The sequence below is a fragment of the Cydia fagiglandana genome, chromosome Z (genome assembly GCF_963556715.1).
Source record: "Cydia fagiglandana chromosome Z, ilCydFagi1.1, whole genome shotgun sequence".
Lineage (NCBI taxonomy): Eukaryota > Metazoa > Arthropoda > Insecta > Lepidoptera > Tortricidae > Cydia > Cydia fagiglandana.
This window is the reverse complement of record NC_085959.1, coordinates 19,958,542-19,969,393: the sequence shown is the minus strand read 5'-3', so window position 1 is coordinate 19,969,393 and position 10,852 is coordinate 19,958,542. Positions and strand designations below refer to the sequence as shown.

At 37.0% G+C, this 10,852-nt stretch overlaps 1 protein-coding gene across 1 annotated transcript; it reads left to right on the top strand.

Moving 5' to 3' along the window:
• The first annotated feature begins 256 nt into the window (after window positions 1–256).
• LOC134679355 (transmembrane protein 198) lies at window positions 257–10,731 on the top strand. Its single transcript, XM_063538257.1, has 9 exons — window positions 257–455; window positions 1,388–1,624; window positions 1,916–2,026; window positions 2,275–2,426; window positions 5,199–5,271; window positions 5,805–5,896; window positions 6,793–6,937; window positions 7,401–7,537; window positions 10,544–10,731. Exons 2-9 carry the CDS (start codon window positions 1,441–1,443, stop codon window positions 10,715–10,717), a joined length of 1,068 nt encoding a protein of 355 aa, XP_063394327.1. The 5' UTR covers window positions 257–455; window positions 1,388–1,440; the 3' UTR covers window positions 10,718–10,731.
• Window positions 10,732–10,852: the final 121 nt, after the last annotated feature.

The following is a 10,852-nucleotide window of genomic DNA, read 5'->3' as shown; positions in this document are numbered from 1 at the left end:
TCATTTCAATCATAGACAGAGAGAAGCATACTATCTTTGTCTTACACTAGTACTAGCACCCAAAAGAAAAGGATGAGTATAGTTTTCCTAGTTCTTACTGACTGACAAATTGGTTTGACCTACTATACGTGTAAAATAATCCGATAAAATAGTTGTCAAAAAACCGGTATTGGTTATGTCATATCGTCCATCACTAAGAAAAATATTGAAACGAAACTAAACGAAACGAATGAAATGACATGACGATACGGTCCAAGTATAAGACGGGTTTCACTGTGAACTCGATGAGTTGAATCCTTTGTTTAAATGTAGCTTAATCCTGAGAAATCACGAAACCTCCATAATTTTAAAATATGCTTTAACTTATACAATAATAATTAAAGTGCTGTCTTTACTAGTGTCCCCAAAACTGCGTGGTCAAAAATACGATGGGAAATAGAAACTCATGAAAAATGGTAAGTGTTTCTCATAGGATTTGTTTACCCTTGTAAATGAGCTTAAAATAATGTTCAAGCCTTAAAATATAATCAATAATATTTAGTTTTTGTTCCTTTTTGGCAAGTTCTTACATTGTGTCCGCTTGTGGATATAGAAATTCATTTTTGTCGTTGTGAAAGTGCGATCGCGAAATCCCTGCTCTTGTTAATTTCTTATTTGACTGGCTTTACAAACCAGGTGGAAATAGTTGGTTCATCTTTGCTCGCTTTCTTTTTTCTGCTGAAGCTTATATTGAAAAACAGTGAATAGGTACATATACATTTAAAGTATTGATATTGTATTTTTAACATAGTGGGTAGTTGGTGGGTAGTGGTTTGCTAAGAAATGAACCTATTTGAAATTCATAACAGGCCTAGTTTATTTCCGATTGGATTTATTCACTCCTACAATACAAACACCCTCATCTGAGTAAAATACAATTATATGAAATACCAAAAAAAAAGACTACTGTCTATACCTACTTACATAGTACATAATTCTAATTAAAAATTGTTTACAGGTAAAGAACTTTAATTAGTCTTATTTTAATTATTAATTCTACTGTTTTACATTACATGCATGTAAAGTATGTTGGTTTAAGCTATTTTATAGTGTATGTTATAAATATGTAACACATTAAAATTGTTGCGGGTAGCTTTGGAAACACAATGGAATCAATTAAAAAGTTGAGGAATTAAGATTCAATTAAGACCTTAAACATATGTTACAATAAAATTTACAATCACCTGTTTTTTTAACCATCATTACCATAGTTCACAAGAATATTAATTACACTGAGAATTTTGCTATCATTATAACAATAGTGTGCAAATAAATGGACTATATGACAAGTAATTCAACTGTAGCCATGGATAGTAAACCCAGAACTCTATAAGATGATTTGTTCCAGATCGAGCTTGTTGCATGCCCAAGAAAGTGAAACAGTAAATATCTAAATCCACGATGTCATCATCTGCGGGGCAGCTGGTGCCGCAGTCCACCCGGGCACCTCCCAACATGACCATCAAGTTCAACGGGCCCCACATTGAGGGCTCCTTCTGCACCTCCATTGATTACAACTATGACCCCATCATAAGCGTCATTTGTGCTATGTATATTGTGTTTGGGATTGTTTACACATTATTTGGTTAGTTTTCTGTGCTTTTGGGTATACATTAATAGTATTATGAGATATTAGGCATGTTAAAGATTCAGCCGTAAATTATTAATGGATTTCGAAGCCTATTATGTTACATGTAATAGGATGCTTGAGTTGAATTAAAACCCGGTTATTGTCAAAATTAAGATTTCTACAAATAGTTATCAGAAATCAAATTACCTAGTCTTGGTAAATTTTGCTTCGTTCGCGATCTACTAAATTCTAAACTGTTTTTACAGGTATTAAGATGAAAGATTCTATGTACCTTTTTATTTACAGGTTATCGATGTTTTAAAGCCAGCATGTTTCTGACGGGATTCACTTTTGGTTCGACAATAGTGTATTTGATATGTCTCCAGGATCACCTAATGCCACCATACGGGAATGTTTGTAAGTTAATTTTAGCATTTATGGATTGTGGAGTGGTTATAGAGATGTTTTACCTGACTCACATTGATGGTGGCAGTTATTCAAGTGTTTCTTAAATTATATTATAATGCCTATTCATTTGGCCTAGTTCCAAGCATATGAATGGTCTTTAAGCGTGAGTTGTTAGATATAACTGTTAATAAATACATATAACTGTTGATGTGTATATCTCATTAAGGTAATATGAGTAAAAATCTGTTTTGTTTGAGGTGTGGCATTATGCGCCGGGCTGTTATTTGGCCTCATCACTATGCTGATACAGTACGTAGGCCTGTTCATGACGGGCTTCCACACGGGACTTCTGCTGGCACTTGCTGGACTTGCCATCTACGACCATTTTTTGGACAATAGGCCTACTACGGTAAGTAACTAGTACGGTAGTAGTAGTAGTAACATAACCCTTTTACCTTAAACATTCCTTGACTTTATAGTCCTATTATTATTTAAAACCCCTAAGTTGTGACAGTAATTCTATTTTACTATTTAGGGTCAATTAAAACCAAAATATTACTTTGCTAATCCGCGCAAAAGATAACGTGCTAGTCAAAGGTAACGTGGTAGTGATTGACTAGCACGTTATCTTTTACGCGGATTAGTATAGTAATATTTTGGTTTTAATTAATATGGATTTCCGCAAAGTAACGCCTGATTCTATTCACTATTTAGGGTCATTGAATAAATTGCATAATAGTTTAATTATTGTTCATTCATGAACTTTACTCGAATTATAATTAACTATAGTACGTTTATGCGCTCTCTTGTGTCAGAGGCCAAGATCCTTTTTGGGTCACTGGGCCAGTGATGTATGTATATAGTTCGTTTTTTTTAGCATTAGAAAGAACTCCACAGAAGTAAGCGTACAGTTTTTGTCAGGCTCTTTAATTGTTAATAATTATTGAATTATCTAATGTAGCACGGTCAATACATATAATTTACTTCAAATTATTACCGCTAAAAGTGCCGGATTTGGAACCACAAGCTTACTTCTGCGAAGTTCTTTCTAATGCTAAAAAAAACGAACTATAGTACGTTTATACTACTTAAATGATGGTCTGATTCTTTTCCAATCTCTGCCAGAAATAGCTTGCAGTGAAGCACTTATTAAAAATAATCTGCTCTTTACGAGTACATACGAGTAAAAGAACGAGAGCGTATGCGAATTATTTTGAACAAATCTAAATAAAAACCTTTACTCCTGATTATACAAATCATAGTAGTTACTATACGGGCACGGCACTCTGCAATACGTAATCTCTTAACTCGAGTAATTTAGATCAATAGGATGCATTCTGTTTACAACAAGTACATAATGGGGCCTCAATTGCATCGCTCAATAGACCGTAGTTTAGTTACTATGTAACCATAACTAACTGCTAGATCATACTGCATATGTGCACTGTTGAAGGAATAATTAAAAATATATTAAAGGATTTTGCTGACTCGCTTAAGAGGATATGGGGGCTGAGGAGGATTGTATGGATAAATGACCACTCCAATATCCTCAGAAATACTTTCAGTGCCTTAACACTTTTTAAAATCAATTGATATACCAAGTTGGATCAATTATCAAGTCGGATGAGCACACTACGCATGATTTAGTTTAGAATATTCTTTTTCTATAAAATAGTATCGATATTTCTTGCGTCTTGCAGTCTGTGTAATGCCTACTTTAGAAATGATTACGTATGTACGTAATACATTTCCCTCTGTAGTTTATTTTATTGACCGAGCGAACGCAAAACATGTCCGTTTTAGCTTGGGCAAAAATACTTTCGTATGGCCGGCTCTTTCCCTTATTTCTTACTCTTGTGGAATATTATAAGATGGTAAATAATTATAAATTATAAGTATTATAAGTTATTATAAATTTATTTAAGTACGGCAATAATTAATATAAAAAAAAATGGTGGATCCATGGACGTTCAGGTCCTGGAACCACTACACAACAACTCATGGAACCACTAGTTTGATTTATTACATGTTCATTTGTTAAACTAGAATGCTGTTGCACGCATAGAGTTAGCAATCAAATAATAAGTATTCAATGATGTTAATTGCTTAGCACGTAATTACAATTACTTCAACTACAGCTCATCAATATGTATGCGATGCTTCAGTAAGACGTGGTTGCGAATTACGTCCGAAATACATATATCTGTTATCTACGGATCTTATGTATGACAGTACTATTATTGCTAGGTATCTTATAAAAACTATAATAAGACACACACACACAGATTTGTTTCTACTCGCCATAATTTTTTAATGATTATGATGATGAAAAAAGAGACACATATTATTTTTATTCTAAATTTCTTTTTAAGTTTCATGTGTGTGAAGTTGTGTGACCGCATTTGCTCTTAAAAACAAAAACACTAAGTAACAAACTGTGTTATTATATCAGTAGGTTATTTCTTTGTGTTATTACATATTTACAACATATGTATTTTGAAGAGACAAACCGCTTAAATTCGACTTGGTACAACTTGTGTTGTTTGCCCAATGGTAAAAACTCGTCGGGCCTGTTTTACGTAGGTATAGTATAGATATCTACGTTTGAGCTGCCTGTGCAATAAAATTACAGAATTTATGCATAATGCATAAGAAATTTTATATTCGATTATTATGAACCCAGGAGAAAATTGATAGTTTTAATATTTTGCGTTGTAATGGTACATTGTACAATAGTATTATTATTGAGATTGGGAGATGTTATTTATACATTGGATTTTCTTTCTTGTTCAAAATAATAATCAAAAGAATTTCACATATTGATTTAACTAAAGCGCTATCTTTAAAAAAAAATACGAATAACCTGTATGTACCTACATACTAGGTATTGACCCGTGAGCGTCAGCGTACGGTAGTCAATAAAAAAACCAAAATGAAAAATACTTTTACAGTACATATGGTCCTATTTTTCCGCACTAGTGCGTAAAATAGCACTTTTCGTGCGATGTCAAAAGTTTAAAGGGCCATATGTACTGTAAAACGTTGTACGATACACGTGCGAATAGGTAATTCGCAACGCGTGTCGATTTAAAACACTCCCTTCGGTCGTGTTTTAATTTATCGCCACTCGTTTCGAATTTCCACTTTTCCGCACTTGTATCGTAAATAACTATTGTTCCAGTATTGGCTTTGCATCGTGGCGTTGCTCGGTTCCGGCATATTCTTCGCGGTCATCAATTTGTACTGGAAAAAAGGTGAGTCATATTACGCATGCACGCGACTCAAGTAAACAACATGAGACGCGGTTTCTTCCTCAAATATATGAGTACCTATTACAGTATGTGGAATTATTGTGGATTTGAGTATCGACTGCCGACTAAGCGTAGATCAACATAAAATGTACCATTGAATAAATAAACTCTAATACCATTTTACCGTCACGGCTATCGATCTGGGCATAGCGATCTCAAGTACACATAACTTCAATTTGAACTGAAACCTGTGCTATAGTTCGTTTTTTTAGCATTAGAAAGAACTTGCAAGAAGGTAAACGATCTTAACATGTCTTTTAATTGAAAAACGCTTTTTAAAAATCAAAAACGATTACTAATGAAAGCAGAAGAATATAAAAAATGATCGTATTCGATTCATAATTGTTACTCATTTGCCGTAACTTATTTTTAAAACGTGGTTTTCAATTAAAAGACACATCAAGATTGTTTACCTTATTTCTAATGCTAAAAAAATGAACTTATAGGTCCTGTTACGATGCGTGATTGTTTTGCAGTTGTGACGATTTTCGGCACGGCGGTGTACGGCGGCGCGGTGATCGCCACGGCGCTGGACTACTTCCTCGAGAGAATGATGATGCTCAAGTGGGTCAGTATTGCACGCTCGCTGCGTCGCCCGCATCCGTTCCTACCGCTGCCGCTGTTTAATAGCCACGGCGCCGTGTTTAATAACTATGGAATTCCGATATTTTTTGTTATCAATTGATTTTTACCCGACTGCGGCAATATCAAAGCGAAGAGTTATTACGATATGAGTAATGTATGAATGTTATGTTTGTTCCATCGCAGCGTCAAAACTACTGAGCTGAATTGAATGGGTTTTCGATCGTTTCGCATAATATATGGCCTGTATACAGCATGCTACATTCTAATAGACTTGTAAAAAGAAGGGTCTAAAGTCTAAACGAAAAAACGCGAGACCGAAGTGATCCCATAAGAGGTGCGTCAATAAAGTTCTATGGATCTCTAAAAAACGTAGTCGTATTATTGGCACAATCATAGGTGGATTGTTCAGATGTTCACCGGTTCGGTAGCTGAGTGCAAAGTATGAGGTTGCCATGTACCCCACATTGTTTGCGTGCAGCGAAAAGCCTTGTATTTTTTTTTTCTGACTGGTATCACAACACATTAACGCAGCGGTCGGCAACCTTTCAGCAGCCAAGGGCCACATAGTAGTTAACGAAGTTGACGCGGGCCGCACTATGTTAATATTTATGACTTTATCAGACATTGTTGTTTGTCAATATTACATACAAAATAGCCAGGGAGTCTCGCGGGCCGCAAGTGAGATGTTCGCGGGCCGCCGGTTGCTGACCGCTTCATTAAAGGAACGATAACTAAGTTTCAATATTGTTCGCAAATCCAAAGTTTTGTATTTGTTTAAACGGCTCTCAGTACATTTGAAAATGTACATTCTCTAATGTGCACGCGTCGTAACGAAAGTCACCAAATCCATTCTTACCGATCGTGTGTTTCCGCGTGCAGCTGTGGGAGCGCGCGAAGTTGGAGCCGGTGGTGGCGCCGCCGTGCCGTCTGTCGTGGCTGGCGCTCGCGGCCTGGCCGGCGGCCGCGCTGCTCGGCCTGTTCGCGCAGGCCGCGCTCACCGCCTCCGGGATCTACCATGAGCAGAGTAAGCCATGTTGTTCTTTGCATACACTTACCCTCCTTATTCATAAAACTTTACGAGCTTGAATTATCCATATAAAAAGATAGACAAAGACAATTATTCAATAGCTACATTACACTATTTAATAGGGATAACCCTTCAGAAATTTCTTCCCACACCTTTACAAAATAACGTGATTTATACTAAATATCTGGGAGACCGAGCTCTGCTCGGAAAAATGCGCGTTATAACAGAAATATTTAAGATCTAGCTAGATCGATTTATCGCCCCCGAACACCCCCATATAGCAAATTTCATCGAAATCGTTGATCCGTTTCAGAGATCCCGAAAATATATATACAAATTAATATATATATATACATAAATAAAGAAGAATTGCTCGTTGAAAGATACAAGATTAGATAGATTTACAGAGAGACGCCAACGTAATGCATAACATAACATGTGATAAGTCACGTTTGTTTAGGTATAGGAGCGCAGAAGCGGCGTCTGAAGGCGCAGCAGACGCGGCCGGTGACACGCGAGCAGCGCGCCGAGATGAAGCAGCGCAAGTACCGATATCTGTACCAGGTGCGCACTGCGCACGGCGACGTCATATCCCAGGTACATCATAATATACACAATATCTACAGGCCTAGCACATGATATTAGCGGCGAGATACTGACGCGCCAATCATGTGCTAGCCCGGCTGGGAGACCGAGATTTGCTCGTTTTTAGGGTTCCGTAGCCAAATGGCAAAAAACGGAACCCTTATAGATTCGTCATGTCTGTCTGTCTGTCTGTCTGTCTGTCCGTCCGTATGTCACAGCCACTTTTTTCCGAAACTATAAGCACTATACTGTTGAAACTTGGTAAGTAGATGTATTCTGTGAACCGCATTAAGATTTTCATACAAAAATAGAAAAAAAACAGTAAATTTTTAGGGTTCTCCATACATAGAACTGAAACTCAAAAATTTTTTTTTCATTAAACCCATATGTGTGGGGTATCTATGGATAGGTCTTCAAAAATGATATTGAGGTTTCTAATATCATTTTCTTCTAAACGGAATAGTTTGCGCGAGAGACACTTCCAAAGTGGTAAAATGTGTGTCCCCCCCCCCCCTGTAACTTCTAAAATAAGAGAATGATAAAACTAGAAAAAATATATGATGTACATTACCATGCAAACTTCCACCGAAAATTGGTTAGAACAAGATTTGGTAAGTAGTTTTTTTTAATACGTCATAAACCGTAAACCGCAATTTTATTATGTTACTTGCTGTTACGGAACCCTTCATGGGCGAGTCCGACTCGCATTTGGCCGCTTTTCTAGAAATAAAACCTAGCTAGAACGAGTTATCGCCCCCGAAAACTCCCATATCGTTGCTTATCATGAACAGTGGTACAACTAAAAATGAAATGCTATTGCATTTAATATTCTATCTTTTACTGGTAAGATTTAAAGTCGAATGGCATTTCATTTTGTTTTATGTCACTGTTCATGATAAGCGTCGAATACCTAGAGCCGTTTCCGAGATCCCCGGAATATACATGTATATAAATTAATATACAAGAATTGCTCGTTTAAAGGTATTAGATAGATATCATAATATGTACATATAATATTACTAGCGACCCGCCCCGGCTTCGCACGGGTTACACAAAACCTTAACAAATTATACAACTAAACCTACAAACAGATAGAGCGGCGGGGAATTTTGTTTTAAAAGATGTATTAGATTATAGATATACACCGTGTTTTTTTTTATTTCCGTTAATTTCAAGGGTGCATTCCTGAGCTTAAATCAAGTAACTTTCTCAAAGACACCGATATTCTAATTAACTCCATTTCGGAGATAATCAATAATTTATTTTTTTCCTCTAAGGCCTCTACAAGTGTGTACACTTGCCTTAGGGCCGGTTTACATATTGATTAGTGTTTAGAATGAGTTCATACATTTGCTACTAAACTTAAGTACAATCTCGGTCGATCGATGTACGAAATGACATTGATATGTCACAGATTTCAATTGTTTAGTTGAGTTAAATGTAATGCCCATGTTACAACAACGCTATATGCTACATTTAATTAGTTTTTAAACATAATTTTTTTTCTAAAAAAAGAAAATTTTATTTTTTTGAGATATAACTATGCCATTTAGTTCTCTTAAACGTACTTAACCATACCCCGAAGTTAACGGAATTCAATAAAAACACGGTGTATAAGGTTTCTGTAAAATCTTGATTATGATACTCGTAAGTCTGGTAAGACTCCTTGAGACGAATGTTTCATCTTAGAATCATCTTTAGTTTTTTCAGATTATACTTTATTGCGCGAAAAAATAGTCGAACGATAGTCGTTTCACGCCGCCAGTCGGTCTTCTTCGTTATGGTTCTCACCTCACAGTTCCGATTCCAAGTATCACAACTTGATACCTCCTATAATTGTTTTCCATCGTATTTTCTCGGAAACGTTCGTATTTGTCATGCTACTTCAATTAACTTCAGTACTTTTAGTACCGCGACTGACTGAAATAGGAAGACACGTTCGTACATTTCCGTGAAAATACGATGGAAAATAATTATGCACTACATCCCTATTTTTTAAATGTGAAAAATATTTATAGTTTTACAAAATAGTTAATGTCTTACAAAAGTACGCAGCGAAGGGATGTAATTACTCGACGTTTACAATTTATTAACTGTCTTTGTTGAACGTTAATGAAATGAAAATTTTACTAAAGGACTTGCACGGAAAAATTCATATTATTTCTCTGTGGTATGGGAATTTCTCACGGATCGGCATATATTTGCGGCATTTGCAGCCGAAACTCTGGGACCGTGGCGCCCAGGGGCCCATAAAGTAGTTCGGTAGCTCTCAAAAAAAAAATTCGAGGTCACCGGGGACCGTAGGGCTGGCTCGTTCCTCGCCCAACGGATCGGCATAGCCATCCAAAGGGGGAACGCAGCCAGCCTTATGGGAACCCTTCCACAGGGTTCGGATCTGGGTGATCTAGCCTAATATACATATTCGGCTAGATCACCCACATCATGTTATATATGTTTTATTTTTTTAAAAGGTATTAGTTTTAGTTTTGTTGGTAGTTTTAATTTTAGGTTACTTTTTATTCTAAGTTTGTTTTTAAGTATGTTTATGGTTTTAAAAAATAAAAATTTATAATTAAATCAAGTTGAAGCCATATTATAATCAATGACTAATAATGTTGACGTAATCCATGTTGTTCAGCAATCAACTAAATATGACGTAGCTCGGGCGTCCTCCATAAGACATCGTGACTAATGAGATATTCATAAAAGCCTATATAGGTCTTAATTAGCTATGAATCGTTTGTATTTATCTGTAATTTTGACTTATGCATTTGTAAGGGGATAACACATAATTTAACTAAATAGGTAAACTGTATAAAGTTTTAATTTTGCGATTAACGAGGTTAAACTGTCGATAAAACTCGTGATTATACAGAACACACGACACGAATTCCGTAGAATGTTCGTTTTCCGTTTTCAAATTCAACGCAGTTCCGCAAACAGGCACCAATCAGATTTCTGAGTCAGGATCCAGGCACTCAGTATGCTTTTATTTAACGAAACTTATGGAAATTGCAGTCTTACGTGCAAGCGCTGCAGAAGAAGGCTCAGTGCGGCAACTGGAGCGGCGGCGGCGGCGAGTGCAGCACGCTGCAGAGCGACTCCACGCACCTGACCGTGCTGGCGCCGTCCGAGCACGCGCCGCCCACCGACTCGGACGACGACCTCAACCAGATCCGGCCCGCTCACTAGCCGACGGTAAGCTACCGACATGAAGGCTCAGTGCGGCAACTGGAGCGGCGGCGGCCGCGAGTGTAGCACGCTGCAGAGCGACTCCACGCACCTGACCGTGCTGGCGCCGTCCGAGCACGCGCCGCCCACCGACTC

What these genes read in the sequence shown, in the direction of transcription:
- LOC134679355 (XM_063538257.1), top strand. Translation starts at nt 1,441, where the DNA reads ATGTCATCATCTGCGGGGCAGCTGGTGCCGCAGTCCACCCGGGCACCT. An exon ending in CAATTTGTACTGGAAAAAAG is followed by an intron (nt 5,272 to 5,804) that starts GTGAGTCATATT and finishes ATTGTTTTGCAG; the next exon opens with TTGTGACGATTTTCGGCACG. An exon ending in CGGGATCTACCATGAGCAGA is followed by an intron (nt 6,938 to 7,400) that starts GTAAGCCATGTT and finishes ACGTTTGTTTAG; the next exon opens with GTATAGGAGCGCAGAAGCGG.